Here is a 20,367-nt window from a genome sequence, read left to right on the forward strand (position 1 = left end):
GTAAGGATCATCATGAAATTAATATTTAGAAGTGGGTTAACCACATGCAATCTAATAAAGATGCAGGTATACTCAATATACCCTGCACAACACCACTGCATCAATAAGTAAATAAAATAAAAATACCATAAAATCATCAAATAAATGCATAAATTGAGTGTTCACGTGAAGATAATAGCTGTATTACATTTTACTATTTATTTGGGTGGACACTTTTAAGCCCAGACTGTGGTAGGTCCAGTGTAGTAGGGTTAAAGGTGCAGTGTGTAAATTTTGGCGGCATCTAGTGGTGAGGTTGCAAATTGCAACCAACGGCTTAGTCCACTGCTCACCCCTCGCTTTTGAAACACAAAGAGAAGCTATGGTAGCCATCACCGGACAAACATGTCATCCTCGGGGAAACTAAGTAAAACAAGTTTGTCCGTTAAGGGCTTCTGTAGAAACATGGTGGCACAAAATGGCGACTTCCACGTAAGGGGACCACTTGTGTATATGTAGATAAAAACGTCTCATTCCAAGATAATAAGAACATAACGATTCATTATAAAAAGGTCTTTATACACCCCTGATAATATAGTTTTGTATATTATTTTGCATTTCTGTCAAGAGATCCTTCTAAAAATTACACACTGCACCTTTAAGAGTAATATGCTTACATTAATAGGTGTAATGAGTTATTATAAGTTAAAACATTTACAATTAAGTTTTACTTTAAAACTCTCTGATGTCATTGGGAAATCTGTTTATATCACCTTGTGGATTAAGGGTGGCTTTCTCAACCTCAAAGGTTTCGGAGACAGTACCTCAATTCTCAAAATAATGATTGGGACAGATTTTGAACGGCCCTTACTCGTTCTCTCTGTTCAGTATCTTCAGTTTGACGTGATCAAAAACATGCTGCTCTTGTTTGCTTTATTGTTTGTGGTCCACTGCCAGTCATTGATTTATTTGTTTTGTTTGTTTGCTGTTATTTTGTCCCCCTTTATAGGGGAAAGCAGGTTTGCAGCAGGGTGACAGACTCGCATACAGTCAAAACAGACAAAATGATGCACAAAAATTACATTCTTTAATCTATTAATCTCATTTAAAGAAGTAAACTAAACCAATGGCCACAGACACAAGAGACATTTAACATTTTTGGTTCAGGCACTCATCTCAAATTTTTGTTTGATGGGTGATTAAAATTGTTCAGATCAAATTGATCAGTTTATGATAAAGGATTCAATAAAACGTATAAAATAAGATCAACATTGCAGAACAAACATTAAAGTCTTCAATTTCCTCAACAATTTCCTTATTTTTATTTGCTTAATAATTGATCAATAATTGTAATATAATATGAGCCCTGGACTTAGTAAAGACCTCTCACAGTCAGTTTGTGTGTTTTGGTAATGTATCTTGAGATAAATGCGATACGCCCCTGTTCACTGTTATCATTCTGATGACTCTTCAAACAGGAAATGGTGTTAAACGATTATGTTTGTGCACGTGATGGCCTTTATAATTTGTTTCGTCTCGGATTCCCAGGGCAAACGCAACAGGACAACACACAGTAGGCTACACACATACACAAGCACTGCATTCTCATCTCATCTGAATCTGATCAAACTCTAATTGGGTGCTTGACCTGTCAGGTGAATGACCGCGTGTGTGTCCGCGCGCACGGGTGCGTGCTGTTAAATATAACTGTCTCGCGGTTGAAATCCACATCAGTTTGGGTTTGTGACGTTTCGGCAAACAGCTGGACATGAGACCTACGGCAGTGGCGTTTGCCCTCTGCGTCCACGCGGCGCGAGTGGCCACGCGGAATTCCTCGCGCGCAACTGTTTCAAGCGTTTGGCGACATGGACAAGAGCGCAGCCGCAGCAGTAACGCAGGTCTGCTTACATTTGTGTGTTTAAGCCAGGAACCAAGGTTTAGCTACATATAAATAAGTTTGTTTGTGAGAAGGGTTATAGTTTAGTTAGATAGTTAGTAGCTACCAGCAGAGAAAACCAGGTAGTTTTGTGTCAACGTGGTACTCTTTGTAGAACCTATGTATGATAATAAAGAAGTAATATTATTTTTATATTATTTCATAGCTTGATAACATTATGAGTAGCATGTGTTTGTATTGAAGAACTTATTAAACTTGCATGTATATTATTATTTATTTTACCCCCAAAAACGTCCATTAATATTTTTTTGGAAAAAATAGGCTGTTTCAAAAATGTATTGCGGTGTTACAGTTTCACAGAAATGTATCGAAGTGTAACTTTTGACACTGTGTTTTTTGTTATTTACAATTATGTGTTGATTGAGACGCAGATCTTAAAGTGGTCACCTTCTGAAATGTGATGAAATTTTGCACATTTCAAATCTCTTTGTGTTATGAGTTGACCCCATGATTGGTTAATTTGGTTAGTAGTGTATTTCCTGATGTAAGTTGATTACATTACATTTGGTGGAAATGCAGATAGAAGGCAGTATGCTGTAACTTTCTAAGGAGGCGTTTGAACCAAAGACTGTATAAAACATGGACGTAGTGTCCGTGATGTCAACGTAGGTTTTTGATGAGTATTTATAAAGCCACATGTGGGCGTAACCAGTCAGCCATCTTGGCAAACGCATCACCGCATTCCCGGATATCCCAAAATGGCCAAATAGGTGGAATGTGCGTGGAGCTGAGCGGATAGCAGCAATCCACCTGTCACTTAAGTGGCCACGCCCTTAATTATGCAGAACTTTAAGGCCTAATATCCATTTGTTTCTTGACGTAAATGTGGGGGCCGCCATCTTTGAGCTTTCTTGTTTATGACTTCCGGTGAGCCACTAAAGCTAATGGTAGTCTATTGCCAAGGACACAAGTGTGCCGTTTTGACAGGCTGTTAATGTTTATTGTATAATCCAGAAAGACGGACATCATTTGTGCAGCTGGGGTTGCCATAATAGCTAATACAAACGCAGTAAATCTCTACAAAACATTTGTTTTAACCATAATCCATGCACAAGAGCTGAATGTGTATGTGGTCGCACATGCACTCATGATCTGTATTTACAAATCCATCCAGTAAAACCTTTCATAGAAACTACCAGTAAACAATAAATACAATAATTGTTTAAAAACAACTAATATTATGCTGATAAAATATGCTGATTTAGCTGATTTATTGATTCTGCTACTATATATTATTTAAAAAATGTGATTACAGTACAGAATATTTAATAGTTCATGTTCATAATAGTTTGTAATGTGTCTGCGCGTACTTGTGTTATGTTTTAAATGATAAAGAAAATGCTTTAAAAAGTAAGCAAATAATTAATAATTTTTAAGTAATAATTTTTCATAAAACGAAAACAATACATGGAGTAGTTTAATATGTTTATTATGATTTGTTCAATAACTTACAATGTGTTAAATGATACGGCTGACTGTGTCAGACCGCGTGAAGCTTGATGTGTCCCCATATAAACAAGTCCATTAAAAATTGACAAAAAAGGTAGATAATTTAAACGAATGAGTTACAAAAAAATCCACCCCCTCACAGTTGTCATAAAGGGCAAAATTAGCTATATAGACCAAAATAATAATTAACTCTTTTCATAATAGTTATCCCAGTAATAGTAATAGTATAATAGTTATCTCATCAATCAAGAGAAAACATTTGCATAAAAAATGTGTTCCTGATTAATTTTTATGTTAAAGGATTAGTCCATTTTCTTAAAAGAAAAATCCAGATAATTTACTCACCACCATGTCATCCAAAATGTTGATGTCTTTCTTTGTTCAGTCGAGAAGAAAATATGTTTTTTGAGGAAAACATTGCAGGATTTTTTTTTTCATTTTAATGGACTTTAATAGAGACCAACATTTAATACTTAACTCAACACTTAACAGTTTTTTTCGTGACGTAGGGAGGTCACGTGTTACATATATAAAACGCACATTTGCGGACCATTGTAAACAATAAACTGACACAAAGACATTAATTAGTATCAGTTGACATACAACAACGTAGGAACGGTCCTCTTTCTCAACACATATAAACACTGGGGCGGAGTTTCGCGTTCGTCCTCTGTGACCTCTTGACGTCATGACGTATTGCGTCGGGTCACGCTAGCGCATCACGACCGGATCTAGACGAGAAGTTGTGCTTTAAAAGTGTATATTTGTAATTTTTCTTGTCAAAAATGACAATCGTTTTGCTAGATTAGACCCTTATGCCTCGTTTGGGATTGTTTAGAGTCCTTTGAAACTCCGTTGAAAAAAACTGTTAAGTGTTGAGTTATGTATTAAATGTTGGGCTCTATTAAAGTCCATTAAAATTAGAAAAATCCTGCAATGTTTTCCTCAAAAAACATAATTTATTTTTGACTGAACAAAGAAAGACATCAACATTTTGGATGACATGGTGGTGAGTAAATTATCTGGATTTTTCTTTTAAGAAAATTGACTAATCCTTTAATCTGCAATACCGCAATTATCCACTAGATGGATAAAAAAACTTAAATTTTTAAAAATGTTATACTAATTTTAAACTCTATGTATGTTTTGATAATCGTTCTGAATCTGACCTCTAACAAATTCCTTCACAAAAATGCAATTATTTCAGCTTTTTGCTAAAAAATTTGTATTTTTAAAGAAAAATACCCATATTTAAGAGTTTATAAGCAGAGAAAAAATATATAGATAGGATGAAAAGTTGAAAATTTTTCAACTCTGGGTGGAAAAAATGCGAGTAAAAAATGCCAGCTGCTGTGATACTGGATATGCGATACAATAATGCAGGTTTGTAAAATCAATTTAAACTATATTAAAATGTAATTAATTCATAATAACCAATAACAGTACAATATAAAATATCATATTAAACAATATAACCATTATTGACTGTGTGTTCATCCACATTAAAGCACACACAACCTTATCTCACAAATTAAAAAAAAAAAATTATGAGTTTGTTAATTTGTATGAAAGTGAATCATTATCATAAAAAATAATGTAACCCCAACCCTAACCCTAAATCATAGTTACATTTAAGAATTTCTGCGAAATGTTGCCATAGCCAGATTTCAAGTCAAAATGTTTCTTTTATTCATGAGTTTTTGAACTACTACAATTTAACACGATTTGCATTTTTAATGGATATGACATTATGATCATGCCAGTTTATACAAAACACTTTTATAAAAAGTAAATATAAATATAATAACAATAATTCAGTGTAATGATGTTGTCTTTCTGTACCAGCATAGCACTTTTGTATTTTTTTTGTGTCTGTAGACACTAAATAAATATAAGAGGTTAAACCAGATGTAATTAAATGTGGTACTGTGTGTTTACAGTCCAGACTGTTGCCTAATGTTGCCTTTTACCATAGTACAGGGTTATTCCTCCCAAAGAGTAACTCTGATCTAAAAACATTAGAAACGTCCTCCTCTTTATTGTGTGCTGTGATTGGTCAGTTAGAGTTTTCTATTGGGAGAAATCAGAAGCACATGAACATGTTTTGTGTAAAACATCCTAAATTTGATCAAGCAGCGAGTCTGAAGAATCACGTTTGGTCTTTAATTAGCTTATTTCACAACACTAAACTCATTTATTTCTCTACCTTTCATCTCTGTAGTAGAGCATTTTTGGAAAGACGGCGTACAAAGACTGGGTTTGTGTTTGACAGATTTTCTCTTGAATTGTACCTCTTTAGGTTTTCCTGCCGTAAAGGAACGAACTTTGATAGCCGTCAAGCCCGACGGCGTTCAGAGACGCCTGATTGGTGACGTCATCAAACGCTTTGAGCAGCGAGGATTTCGATTGGTGGGTTTGAAGATGCTGCAGGTGAGTTTATTTATTTTCTGTTCATGTATTGAGGGATGCAGTTTGTTTCAAGCACTTCTTCTATTGTAAATGTATGTTGATTTTATTTCTATATCATTAAAAAAAAATTTCAGGTTCCTAAGACGCTGTTAGATCAGCATTACGTGGCGCTGCAGAAGAAACCCTTTTACTCCAGCCTGCTTCACTACATGACCTCTGGTCCTGTCGTTGCAATGGTGAGGAGCGATTTCAAGCATAGAAAGTATTGACAAAGTGTGCAGTAGCCTATATAAACTGTGCAGACTGCCATGGTTACTGTGTAGGGTGCTTGACCTGACCTTCCCTCTCCAGTGTGACAAATGCATTAAGGAAAATATAAACCCTGATTTCTAACTTTTCTTGGTTTATTTGATTGAATGTTCTTGTAGCTCAGTTAGTAGAGCATTGCACTAACAGTGCGGTCAATGGTTCGATCTGAGGAACACACATACTGATAAAATTTACAATTTGAACGCACTGTGAGTAGCTTTGGATGAAAGTACCAGCAAAAAAAGATAAATGTAAATGGATTTATTTGATAAATATTGTCACAAAATGAACTATGTTAACTCACATATACTATTAAACTTGTAATTGCTACAGCATTTGTCTGATCTTTACAGGTGTGGGAGGGGCATAATGTTGTGAGGTCATCACGGAAGCTAGTGGGTAGCACGGATCCCGCTGAGGCCACACCTGGAACAATTCGAGGAGACTTTAGTGTGCACGTCAGCAGGTCTGTACTCATCGTATGCATACTGACACGTGTGTAATCTCCAGGGTTCCCACAGGTCCTTGAAATCCTTGAAAGTTTTTGAATCTGGGAGAAATAATTCAAGGCCCTGGGAAGTTTTTGAAAATATACATACATAGATACAGATCATTGAAAGTGCTTGAATCTATTTTAATTTTCTGGAAAAAATCCATTAATTCTCTGTGTAGTGTAGGATAATATCATAAAAATTCTAGACTTTTTAAGCACACGTGCTAAACTGTTAGCTTTAAATGCTTATATCTTCTGTATGTGAATGATGATTCATACCAAAGTGGTTTTTGCATAGTTGTGTTTGACACATGAAAACGTCTCGGGTTACGTATGTAACTGTTGTTACCTGAGAAGGAAACCAGACGCTGCGTCTCCCTATTTTCACAAATTTACATGGGGAAACATGTGGAGCACTGTTGAGCTCGACAGATCCATTACGTCCAGTCGCCAACTGAGCCACTCGCTCAATTTTCAAACTTTACAACTTAAAGGATAATTCCGGTATTTAACACTTTGAGTCTCATTTCTGGTTTGTTTTGGATGAACTGCAGTGATGGACACATAAATTTTGACAATGGGTCGCGTCTTGAGTTTTTGACTCGTTTAGAAGCGTCTCTTGACTGCTTCAGAATGGAAGTCAATGGCCATGCACAAACATGTCATTAAAACAACACTTAACGTTCATTTTCAAAACTGTACTACTCACTGAGTGGTTCGTGGTGTTCGTTGATGATGATTAAAAACAAGTTGTGTAGCGAAATACAGTTTCTGTCGTGTTTTATTTGGCATTTTGTAAAATTCCATTGACTTCTCTTGGAAGACTGTTTGCTCGCTGATATATCACTCCGCCGCCGGAAACGGAAAAGGGCCTGTTTGTTTACATGAGGTTGTAGCTTTTTCACTCGGTTTCTCTCAGAAGATTTTTTTCCCATATTTGTAGGGCTGGACCAGAATATTCGAATATTAGTTCCGTGGGTTGACATTCGAATTTCAGTTTTGAGATTCGAATATATATATAAATATTTTACAGCGTTAATGCAGAGCTTTTGCCAAGCAGGAAGTGCGCTTCACACTCCCGCTCTATAGGTGGCGCAGACAGACCAACATCCATAGCCAACAGCCACCAAACAGCACCAGTGTGGAAGAGATCGCCTTGAACGTAAAGCGCGCTTCCTGCTTTGGCATTTACGCTAATAGTGTTGTAAATAACGTTCAGTTTCTTGCAAAAACTGATTGATTTGCTTCACAAGACGTCAATAATGTCACACGGAGTTATGGGGGATTACTGTTGTATTGGATATATATGCTATAGCTCTTAAAGTGTGCGGATCTGTTGACTTGCATGGCGGAGCACCGGGGTTTCTGCAAAATATCATCTTTATTGTTCTGCTGATGAAAAAAACATATTGGATGGTGTAAGTGTTAAAAATAAACTTGATTTTGAAAGTATGCTACCGTTTTATTACAGTTTGTTGGACTACGTTCATTCATGCTTCAGACTCAAATATAGAGCGGAAGTATATACGCGGTTGTGAGGTATCTGAAAAATAGTTCCACTATAGCAAATAACACGGATTGAAATCATATATTGCGCCAATATATTTGTTTTTAATCATCAACGAACACCACGAACCACTCGGTGAGTAGTACAGTTTTGAAAATGAACGTTAAGTGTTGTTTTAATGACATGTTTGTGCATGGCCATTGACTTCCATTCTGAAGCAGTCAAGAGACGCTTCTAAACGAGTCAAAAAGTCAAGACACGACCCATTGTCAAAATTTCTGTGTCCATCACTGTAGTTCATCCAAAACAAACCAGAAATGAGACTCAAAGTGTTAAATACCGGAATTATCCTTTAAAATAATCTCGAACACATTTTACGAGTTGAAGAGACACTCCACTTTTTATGAAAATATGCTCCTTTTCCAGCTCCCCTAGAGTTAAACATTTGATTTTTACCGTTTTGGAATCCATTCAGCTGATCTCCGGGTCTGGCAGTACCACTGTTAGCATAGCTTAGCATAATCCATTGAATCTGATTAGACCATTAGCATTGCACAAAAAATAACCAAAGAGTTTTGATATTTTTCCTATTTAAAACTTGACTCTTCTGTAGTTACATCGTGTACTAAGACAGACGAAAAATTAAAAGTTGTGATTTTCTGGCATAATAATCAAGGACTTTGCTGCCGTAACATGACTGCAGGAGGCGCAATTATATTACGCAGTGCCTGAAAATAGTCAGTCTTGGTAACTTTCAATAGCAGGGCACTATTTTCGGGCAGTGCATACACTGCAGACCCCAACAGAGATAGAGGGGACAAACTGAGCTTGAGGGTGGTGAGATAGTAACAAGGGCTCAAATCTGCTTATGTCATGTCATAACGCTTACGTCACGTAATACCGCAGCATCCAATAGGAAAATTCAACTGCAGTAGCCATTGTTCAACCTGAAGAGGGCAGCACTCAGACGTTTTTACACCATATATTGTAGCATTGACACACTTTATACCCACATGTCAAAAAGTTACTCAAATCAAGGAACAGCAGTAATAAAGCATCATTCTTACAGATCATTGACTAAAAAAAGTTGGTTTAGGGTTTAGTTACTCTTTAAACAAAAAAGTTTTTTATTTTATTTTTTCATGTAGCTTAAATTAATTAATTGCAACCACTTACCTTAAAAAATTGAGTAAATTGAATGAATATTTTTTCATTGTAATATCATTGCGCCTCCTGCCGCCATGTTACGGCAGCAAAGTCCTTGATTATTACGCCAAAATGAGAGTATAGACATGTCTGCTTAGAAAATCACAACTTTTAATTTTCTATCAGTCTTAGTACACGATGTAACAACAGAAGAGTCAAGTTTTAAATAGAAAAAATATTGAAACTGGTCATTTTTTAGCGTGATGCTAATGGTCTAATCAGATTCAATGGATTATGCTAAGCTATGCTAAAAGTGGTACCGCCAGACCCGGAAATCGGCTGAATTGATTCCAAAACGATCAAATGTTTAGGGAGCTGGAAAATTTGAATATTTTCAAAAAAGTGGAGTGTCCCATCAACAGTTTAGATTTGATTAAGTTTAGAGTTTTATATTTTCAAGTGACTAAGTATGTGTAATTATTTCACACAATAGTACACTACACTGATGTCACAACCTTACATTACATGCATTATAAATTCAGTGAGTGGAAAGCATATTTCTATATTTTATATAATACATGCAGAAGATTTGCATGCTGCTTACTCTACTTACTGCATACAGCTGCATTGGTTTCAGCAATGCAGAGCATTAAAAGCATTGTTTTGCCCGAACAAAATGCCATTGATGATTGTTTAATGTATGTTTAGGAATGTTGTCCATGCGTCTGATTCAGTGGAAGGAGCAGAGAAGGAGATTTCACTGTGGTTCCAGAGCGAAGAGCTCATAGACTGGGAGGGATGTGATCATCATAACATTTATGATCTTTAAAACTGTGTTTGCTTTGACAAGACAAAAAAACATGCTGAGCAACAGACAAACAGTTTTTAACTGTACAGTAGGTAAACAAATAATGTCTGTAATCTTTAAGTGATTTCATGTAAATAATTGCTTGAAATGTTTATTTTATATAAGGGTTTTAAAATTACTTGAATATTTTTTAATAGGAAGACCAAAGTCATTGTGACACACAAGTAGTCAAAATACACAATTGCAAAGTTTATTACATTTTGAAACAGAACATAAAGAGCTGACTCATAATAATAACAACCTTTCTGTAATGTTGGTTAATGAACTGCAACCTATTTCGAAACAAAAAGGTTCATTGGATGTTAAAGGGTTTTTATCGAACCATTCTCTCAAAAATGGTTCTTTTATGACATCATGAAGCATCTTTATTTTTAAGCGTGTGTTGTGTTATGAGTGCTGTCTGTAAGAACAGTGACATTTAACCAAAGCTTGGAAAATGTATGAATGTAATTTATTGAAGATTATCACTGCCTTTTACTGTAAGCACTGACTTCTGTTAGTGTTTGTATTGTTGAAGAGGTGAAACAATACTTGTCCATAAAAGTCACATTTCATTTCAAAATAAAAATATATATTTTAAATAAAAGCAGAGAAGTCTATATGTGACCCCTGGAGCACTTATTTAATTGCTAAAAACAATGTTATTTTGTGTATTTGGTATAATACAATGTGTTTGTGTAGTTTATGGTAAAAAAAACACATTATTTTCCACATACCGTACATTTTTATAGCTCCAGATTTCACTCTCTTCCTGAAACGCACAGATTTTATACAAAATTGTCCCTGATTGGCCAGCTAATCTGTACGTTGTGAGTGGTTTGAATACTTCTGACATCAGCCAGAAATGTGACGCTTCTTACCATGTTTGAAAGATTCAGTTGTTAACTTGCAGGCTGTGAGTCCAAGCGGGAGGAATTTTGATAATGTCGGTCTTGTCTACATCACCAATCCCAGGAAGTAAACTGTTGCCTACAATCCGTGTGTTTGTTGTAGTCCAAGAAAAGAGATTTATGTTGGAGATGATAACTTGCGTCATCATTTACTTTGGGATTTGTACCTTTTGCATATCGTTAACATGTAATACACACTTACAAACCGAAGGAAATGTAAAATTGTGAATTGGACAATAGGTGCTCTTTAACCCTTTAACTGATGTACACCTTCAAATTAATATAACACTGGCATTTTATTTGTTTAGAAGCCTAATTTTGGTCTTGTTTTAAAGAAGACACTTGCGGTTTTTACAGAAGTGTCTGGAGGTGAAAAAAGTATTGTTTTTTATAGCAGTTTACATTTATTTGTAATAAATAAAAATGCAATATAGTATTATTTTTAATACATACAATTATCAAAAAACTGAGGTTTGCTGCATACTCTTGTCACAAATGAATAAATTACAGTTGCTGCATTATTATTACTGCTAAAATGTATGAATATGAAAACTACCTTTCAAACAATATATAATTTGTCGTGATAGATTAACATTTACATGAAAAATATTGAAGTAAACTAAGGGTCTCCCTTTTTAAATGTATACATCTAAAATCTGAATAAATAAGCTTTTTATTGATGTATGGCTTGTTACGATTGGACAATATTTGGCCAAGATGCAAATATTTAAAAATATCTGAAATCTGAGGGTGCAAAAAAAAAAAATCAAAATATTGATTAAAAAATTTTTTTAAAAGTTGTCCAAATGAAGTCCATAGCAACACATATTACTAATGAGAAATACATCTTTGATATATTTACGGTAAATATCTCCTTGGAACATGATCTACACTTAATATCCTATATGATTTTTGGCATAAAAATGTATAATTTTGACCCATACAATGTATTGTTGACTATAGAAATATACCTGTGTTACTTATGATTGGTTTTGTGGTTCAGGGTCACATAGAAATGATCGTTTTTAAACTGTAGTACAGAAAAGAAAACTATTACTGTAATGTGAAACACTTTACAATAAGGTTGTATTTGTTAACATTAGTAAATGCATTAGCTAACATGAACTAACAATGCGCAATGTAGTTTTCAGCATTTATGCATCTTAGTTAATGCCAATACAAATAGTTTAAGTTAGTTCATTGTGCATTAAACAAATGTATTAGTAAATGCTAAAATAAACAAGAACCCAGGTGTAAAAGAAGTACACTTCTATAGTGTACTTAAAGTGCTATTTTTGCACACTAATTTTGTACTTAATATACTAAAAATTCTTCTTTAGTATTCCTTGAGTTAATCTTAAGATTATCTAAGTGTACTACACAGTGCTATTTTGAGACACCATAAATATGAAGTAAATTGTGCTAAAACTGTATTTAAAAAATGTATTTAGGTACCACTTGTAGTAAACTTGAACCCATCTTTTTGTATTAAAGTTGAGAACAAGTTTAATACAAGCGTTAACTAAATACATTTTTAGTACAGAGATAGTATGTTAAAATTGCATTTTAATTCATATTTATGGTGTCTCAAAATAGCACAAATAAGTACACTTAGATAATCTTAAGAACATCTAAATATACTAAAAATTCATCTTTAGTACTTCTTAAGTACAAAATTAGTGTGTGAAAATAAAGAACTTTAAGTACACTATGGAAGTCTACTACTTTTTCACTTGGGTAAAATAAATAATAAATTCTGTAGCGATATTTCTCTGTTAGTTCATGTTCGATGATGCATTAATGTTAACTTATTCCACAGGGATGCAAACTTTATTCTGATTGGTTGAGAAATGTTCATTTGATGTATGCTTCACATTATGCAGTATGAAGTAATCTAATATTTCATTCTGGACGTTTTAGTATGCTAATTTACCTAGATGACCTTGTGTACACTTAAAAAAAATTGTATTAGAGTACTAGGTGTTATTTAGTGTATACTGCACAGTATGTAGTGTGCACTAATCTAGTATTATATTCTGAACACAGCCAATTAATTCAAACAAAGCAAATATACAACGTATAAGCGAAAGTTTCTATATGCATGGACTACCTGGTTGCCCCTGCATACTCTTAAATAAATAGTATTAGAGTATTAGATGTTATTCAGTGCATACTGAACAGTATGTAGTGTGCACTTATCTAGTATTCTATTCTGAACACAGCCAATGAATGCAAACAAAGCATTGTCTGTGGTATAAGCAGAATAATTGACGCTGGTCCTTTGAATTATTTGAAAATAACTTGTGCTGCACAACCATCGTGGGTGTGCATTATTTTATATGATTTTTTATTGCCAAAAGAACTGAGGGGTAAAATGAAAATGTAACAATGCAAAAATCACAAGCGTACTAATAAGTGTCAACATTATGGGTGAAACAAGACCTAAGACGTGTGGTAAAATCATTAAACCATCCTGTATGTCGCTCCAACATCACAATAAAGACACAGAGCCATATTTACAGTCAAGAACATCCTTTTATTCAAACAGTTAAAGGCATCGTTCTTTTCAAAACTGTTTTTCTTATTATGGAAAAGAAATCGTAATCAACACATGCATTTCACCGCGGGCTGTGATGGGTCTGTCCGCCGAGAGAGATGCTGCTTACGGAGGATCGAGCTCGAGCGACGCTGCTGAGGCTTCACGCTAATCTAAACACATCCAAAAGAGTACAAAATATAACGAAAAAATAGAAAATAAAAAAAGGACGGTCAGTACCAGGGAGGGACAATGTTCTTCTGACTGCGCCTATGGCTTTCATATGCATGCGTACGCGAGCTTCATAGATTTATAAAAGTGAAACTGCATACTTTTTGTCTGTCGTTGAGCCCGTGCTGGTGATGATTTTAGTTGAATTCAGGTTTTGTGGCATGCATCACTTTGGTCTCTTTGGGCTTTTGAATCGTTTGTATCGTAAACTGTCTGTTTGTTTCCCTGGGCTTTAACCATTCCGTGATAAGGTGCTTTGTTTTAACAGGAACTTTTTAACAACAGTTTAAATATATCTGGTCTCATACAACCATTAGAAAGGTGCGTCATCGGTACAGATTCGCAATGCAATAGCAATACAACGATCAAATTCAATTTTGTAACAAAACGAAAGAAATAAATAGAACGGATTGCAAATTCGCCTATACTCCACCTCCGCGGTCATCCAGACTCGTTTCTCCAGCAAACATCCTTTCGTGGGACGTCCCACCACAGCCCGCCGGCGTAAATTGTTCACGTACATTAACTGTTCAATGGACAAGCGGAAGATCGGTATGAATACAAGGTGAAGCATACAGACAGGAATAACATGTGAGCTAACTGCATTCTGCTCAGACAACATTTCATCATTTATTTATTTATTTTTTTTTGCTTTTTTTATTACTCTTTTATTATTTTAAAGAGAGAAGGGCCGCAGGGGAAGGGAAATGGCTATGCAACTATAGACTACTCCAGTGTCCAAAGGAAGCAAAAGACAAGATTACAGAGGAAGAAAAGCAAGACAGAAAGATTGTGTTTTTTTTTTGTCTTTTTACAGTTTTCTTAATTATTCAACAATAAAAAGAGGAACTAAGTCACACCGATTTGCTTTAGTACTATATATACTGCTTTGAAGAACTTGCGGAAGAAGATACAGGAGGGACTTTTTACTTTTTTAAGATGGGCACTCAGGATTACAAGATGGAGTCTGTGAACAAAAGGCACTTTATAGGGACAACCTTTATGATGGTCTGAGTCTAACACTAAATCACAAAACAAATATTTAAGAGTCATTTACACGGGTCAAGCAGAGCTGCTGTGGGTTTCAATGGTGGGAGGGTTCAATTCATTACATATTCAGCAATTCTCGCTCTGATTGGCTGCTAAAGCTCCATTAGCTTATGTCGAGGAAATCTTAATTTTACAAGAAGAATGAGAATATACATTTTCTGATCGTTGGGTAAAATACAACCTGGGCCTGTTTTCATGACATTCAAAAGTATAGCTACCAATAAAAAAAACAATTTACATCTCCTGTCTCGTCGACCTTCAAACATTGTTTCTAGCTTACGAGGGCCAAAGTAGTTTATTCGTGCTGTGTTAAAGCCTCTCCCAAAAACAGGGAAGAACTTGTCATACATTTTCTAAAAAGTTTGACATTTTCCACGCACACACAAAATACCAGCAAAGTTCAAGTTTGTTAAGGACCACGACGGTTCAATTCGGCGACCCAAAGCATTAAAGTCCTACGAAACTGCAATGCATAGTATGATATATGATGACATACACTGTAAAAAAAAGAATTTACATTTTTAAGTATAATCAATTTGTTTTTTATTATTAATAGTGATGTGTTGCTCTAACTTATAAAATAAAGTTGAACTAGCTTAAGTTATTTGAATTTTATTCATTTACTCTTTCTAGAAATGTTATCTAGAAAACGTTTCCCTGCCAATGACGAGTTTTTACGGCAATTCATATTTCCGCTATTATCCACTAGGTGGCGCTCTTACCCAACTTATAAAATACTGAAGCATCCACTGATCCAAAAACAGTAAAAACTGTATGTTTTGATCAAATATGATTGCTAACAAAAGTCTTTTACAAAACTACAATTATTTCAGTTTTTTTCTCAAAATTTGTTAATTATTTGCGGAGCCCCTAAGGGAACATGGAGAAAAAAATAAATAAAGTTTTGTTTCGCGTGCGCACGTGAAACTATCCTGTGCCACCTGAAAGCGAAAGTTTCATTTGCGCACAGGAAAGTTTCACGTGCGCACGCAATAGTTTCACGTGCGCACGCAAAACTAAACTTTAAACAAAAATTCTGCACAAGAAGGTTTCGCGTGAGCACATGAAACTAAACTTTAGACATTATTATATGATTGCTAACAAAAGTCTTTTACAAAAATGCAATTATTTCAGTTTTTTTCTCAAAATTTGTTAATTATTTGCGGAGCCCCTAAGGGAACACAGAGAAAAAATTAAATAAAGTTTAGTTTCGGTTGCGCACGTGAAACTATCGCGTTTAGTTTAGCGTGCGCACATGAAACTATCACGTTGAAACTATCGCGCGCGCACGTGAAATTATCCTGTGCGCACCTGAAAGCGAAAGTTTCATGTGCATACGGGAAAGTTTCACGTGAGCATGCAATAGTTTCACGTGCGCACGCGAAAATAAACTTTTTAAAAAATTCTGCACGTGAAGGTTTCGCGTGAGCACATGAAACTAAACTTTAGATATTTTTTACTCCGATGTCACCTTAGGGGCTCGGTAATTATTAGTTGATTATACTCAAAAATGTAAGTGCACATTTTTTAAAGTGTATGTCAAAAATACTGGAAAAATGTATTTTTAGCTAGTCATAAAAGTTCAGCAGCTCATCTGTAAGGATTTTATCCGTTAAGTTTGGAGGGAAAATGTCTTTAGTCACAACCACGAGCGAAATGAACCCCCCCCACCATAAGTAAATAGAAAAGAGAAAGAGTAATGAACATTTTTCCTTACGTTTGTCGTATTATTACGTACAGGTATAATAGAGATTGAATGTACTTTAATCCATAAAAAGCACCTGTTTTATTTAGTGATATATTCTGCCTCATCAGCCCTCATAAGTTTTGAGAACAAATCAAATTACAAGTAAACGTTAAAAAAGCAGAAAAAGAAAGATTACAAAACAAATTCCCAAAACTTACAAAGACCGTTTTTTCTCTCTCTCTCGTTCGCTCTCCACCCTTTCATTTAGAGTCCCGGGCAGTTTGGACTTTACTAAAATAGGTTTTTTACCGCTAGGTTTTTCCTGTAACACTCACAAACACAGTTTCTACTCAAGGCATTGCACGTGGCTCATTCAACACACTTTATTTCGCAATAACAAACACGTCCCGTCCAAACACGAAATAAATCAAAAGCCGTGCATTTTTTCTCTCTCGTCTACGCTATCCGCAGAAATCCGATTTCTGCCGATTTTGCCGAACGCTATTCAGGCCTACGCTATACTGTAAGTGCAGAAGGGGGTTTCGGGACTGGTTTATGAGAACTGATGATCATGTCATACTTCAAAAAATAACTAGACTGCCACTGAGCTTATTAGGCAAAGAAGGAAAAAAGAAAACGTATATATAAATATATATGGATATATCCTGTATATATAAAGATGTTTGTAACTATTAAGCTGACACTTGTTTTTATTCTCATAAAAATTTCACGCTCCTCTATAGCTTATATGCAAGAAAATAACCTGAATTCATGTTTAACAAATTGCATAATGGGAATACAGAGGCACTTCCTTTGATTAGAAAAGAAAAGACCATTGCCGTCCTGTTAAGTTGTTTTTTTTTCTACCGAACCGATGACACGGCCGCCTTTCGGCAACGGTGCTTCCCTGCGCTGAGATACATGGTCAGGCAGTCCAGTTATTTTGTGAGATCGCTGGTTTTCGTTCAAAATAAAAGTGATGTGGTCGTCCACCAGAATATCAAGGCTTCCCTTTATAGTCGAACTGCGATGATGGCGCGTTTGGATCCGCGTGCATGTGTTTATGACGAAACCTTACCGAATTTGACGGTACAAAACGATGTCCGGCCCCCTTTCCCTTTAAGCACAAATATGATATGTCACACAATCTTTTCCTCCGCAGAGACATCACGTGTTCTTGGATCACGGACTTCTGGGAGTGTAAACAAATACTGTAAGTAAACTAAATCAGAAGTGGGCGTGTCTTTAGTAGGGCTCACCGTGATGCTTTGCTACGATTTAGACAGGCCAATCATAAGAAACTTTTTTTAAATACACTCAAAAAATTTGGGTTGTTTTATCTCATGATTGCAAAAAATATGACCTTTGGGTTATAAATAAACCTTTGGTGTGGTAGAAACAAATCAGCATTGCCCAGCAAGCAACAGCCATAATTTTACCATATAATATAGACTCGATATAGTCCGGCTATGAATAAAAAAATACCAAAATATGCCAAAATAACTTGTGAGATGTTCGATATAAAGTCAACAGTGATTACAGGGTGTTTGGTTTAATTTATTTATTTTTGGGCTATCGTTTGTTACATTTTCCCTGACAGCCCAAATTTGATCTTGTCTAGACGTCTTTTAAAGGTTTATTAATAACCCAGCAATTGGGTTTGTCTATATTTGACCCAACCGTGAGTATAAACAACTCAAAATTTTTTCGAACGTAGCTTCCATAAAAAAAACGTATAAAACCAAATAATAAAATGATTACAAATTCAACATTTCAAAATGGGACACATGGTTGTGAGCCTGCTGGTTAATATACTGAATAAACCTTTCGGTACCCAAAGTCTAAATGAAACGTTATTTGAACGATGGCGGGGGCTTGAAATGTGAGATGTGTCCTCGGTGTTGCTTAAGGGCGCTGTGTCAGTTTCGTTTTTCTGCGCAATAAATGTGCAAATAATGTTCGCCGTGTATCCCATGTTTCGATAGTGCACATCAAACTAGTGTTCTTCTCATTTTGTAGTGCAATACTTTAGTATTTAAACTAAAATTCAAAAGCAAAACATAAAATAAAAGCGCCGAATGCTGATTAAAAACGCCAAACGTCTGGGGCTCTAAACACTTTCAGTGTCGTCTGTGCGTTGAAAACAATGTTTTTACTCTTTTTTTTTTGTCGTTTGTGAATGTTTACCACTGAAACGGTTACTGTATATAATCCCAGCCACTGTACACTACATCCTTGCTCTTAGTAACATGATGTCTCTTCATTGAGTTCTTCCTTATTTTGCCACTGGTTGTTGCGTGAGGTGCGTGTGTCGGTCCCTGACCTCGTGTGATGATCCTACAGTCTTCAGGGGGTTTGGGGGTCAAAGGGCATCTGGTGATTGGCAAAAACAGGCTTGAACGTTTCCCAATAATACTCTGATAAGGTGTCTTAGGGTGTGTTCAGAAGAGGGCGAGGCTGTGGATTTCCAAATAGGATGTCTTCTTTATTTTTTAAATAAAACTTCCGAATTGTGTCGACAGGTTGCAGGCAGGTCTCGTCAAAGGAACCATGACTGAAAAAAATGAGAAAAGACAACGTTTTATTTATACTGTATACTAAGGATTCATTACATATGAAGAGCTCAAGTTTAAAACTTTCTAAGCGCGCCTGACATGTTTGCTTTTTTAGACTCTTAATGGATTTGGCCAACAAAGCGGTATTCCTGACTGACTTCAGGTCACTCAAAAATATAAACTCTGTCATCATTTACTCACCATGTTGTTAAAACCTGTATACATTTCTTTGTTTTGCTTTACACAAAGGAAGATATTTGTTTTTAGATAAGATAACCATTGAATGTTTTCCTACTATGGAAGTCAACGGTGCTTCAGTTTCTTGCTTCATTACAAATTTCTTTCTTCCATTAGCAAAACAAAGACATTTATACAAGATACATTTATATAAATCAGGGCTGACAAGACATTAATCATGATTAATCGCATACAGAATAAGAGTTTATTTTTGCATAATATATGTATGTATATTATTTTGTATATATAAATACACACACATGCATGTATGTATTTAAGAAACATTAACATGTATATATTTAGATTGATATATTTTATATTATAAATAAATAAAAAATATGAACATAAATAATTTTTTTCTTATTTAATACATGTATGTGTGTATTTATATATATACATAATAATTACATACAATATACAGACAAATACATTATGCAAACACAAGCTTTTATTTTGTATGCGATTAATCGCGATTAATCTTTTGACAGCTCTAATATAAATATATTTTTATTGCATAATAAGTTTCCATTGCACTGTAAGGCAGGATTTACAAGTAGGGCATACAAAATTAAAGTTTTGTGTTTGCATAATATATTTGTGTGTGTATTGTATGTTAATGTATGTTAATGTATTGTATGTAATTATTATGTATATATAAATACACACATACCTGTATTAAATTAAGAATGTATTTATTTATTTATGCAAATATTTTTTTATTTTTTTATAATATAAAATATATCAAAATCTAAATATATACATGTTAATGTTTCTTAAATACATACATGCATGTGATGTGTGTGTATACAAAATAATTACACAGTGCACAGACATATATTATGAAAAAACAAACTTGTATTCTGTATGTCTGTATATATGACAGCCTTAATATAATTTTTTTATATACATCATCTGAAAGCTGCATAATAATTTTTCCATTGCACTGTAAGGCAGGATTTACACTGCAAATCTTGATTCCCAATTCTGATTTATTGCCTGTATCCGATTTTTTTATGACCCGCTTACATCGTCTTTTAAAAGTGACTCATATCCGATATTAGCCT

The 20,367-nt window shown here is 34.9% G+C and overlaps 2 protein-coding genes across 20 annotated transcripts in view; one reads left to right on the forward strand and one right to left on the reverse strand.

Moving 5' to 3' along the window:
* The first annotated feature begins 1,567 nt into the window (after positions 1-1,567).
* LOC129421680 (nucleoside diphosphate kinase A) lies at positions 1,568-10,716 on the forward strand. Its single transcript, XM_055177232.2, has 5 exons — positions 1,568-1,877; positions 5,685-5,815; positions 5,929-6,030; positions 6,457-6,569; positions 9,958-10,716. Exons 1-5 carry the CDS (start codon positions 1,748-1,750, stop codon positions 10,076-10,078), a joined length of 597 nt encoding a protein of 198 aa, XP_055033207.2. The 5' UTR covers positions 1,568-1,747; the 3' UTR covers positions 10,079-10,716.
* A 2,806-nt stretch (positions 10,717-13,522) lies between these two features.
* LOC129421321 (nuclear factor 1 X-type) overlaps positions 13,523-20,367 on the reverse strand; it is a 196,177-nt gene continuing 189,332 nt past the window's right edge. For all 19 annotated transcript variants that reach the window (XM_055176829.2, XM_055176823.2, XM_055176790.2 and 16 more), the window contains one exon: positions 13,523-19,065. Coding sequence is in view for 14 of the 19 variants with exons in the window: in XM_055176790.2 (XP_055032765.2) it covers positions 19,051-19,065 (15 nt within the window). In the remaining 5 variants the exon portion in view is untranslated. The remainder of the gene's footprint in view (positions 19,066-20,367) is intronic.

Source organism: Misgurnus anguillicaudatus, unplaced genomic scaffold (assembly GCF_027580225.2).
Source record: "Misgurnus anguillicaudatus unplaced genomic scaffold, ASM2758022v2 HiC_scaffold_29, whole genome shotgun sequence".
NCBI classification, from domain to species: Eukaryota; Metazoa; Chordata; class Actinopteri; order Cypriniformes; family Cobitidae; genus Misgurnus; species Misgurnus anguillicaudatus.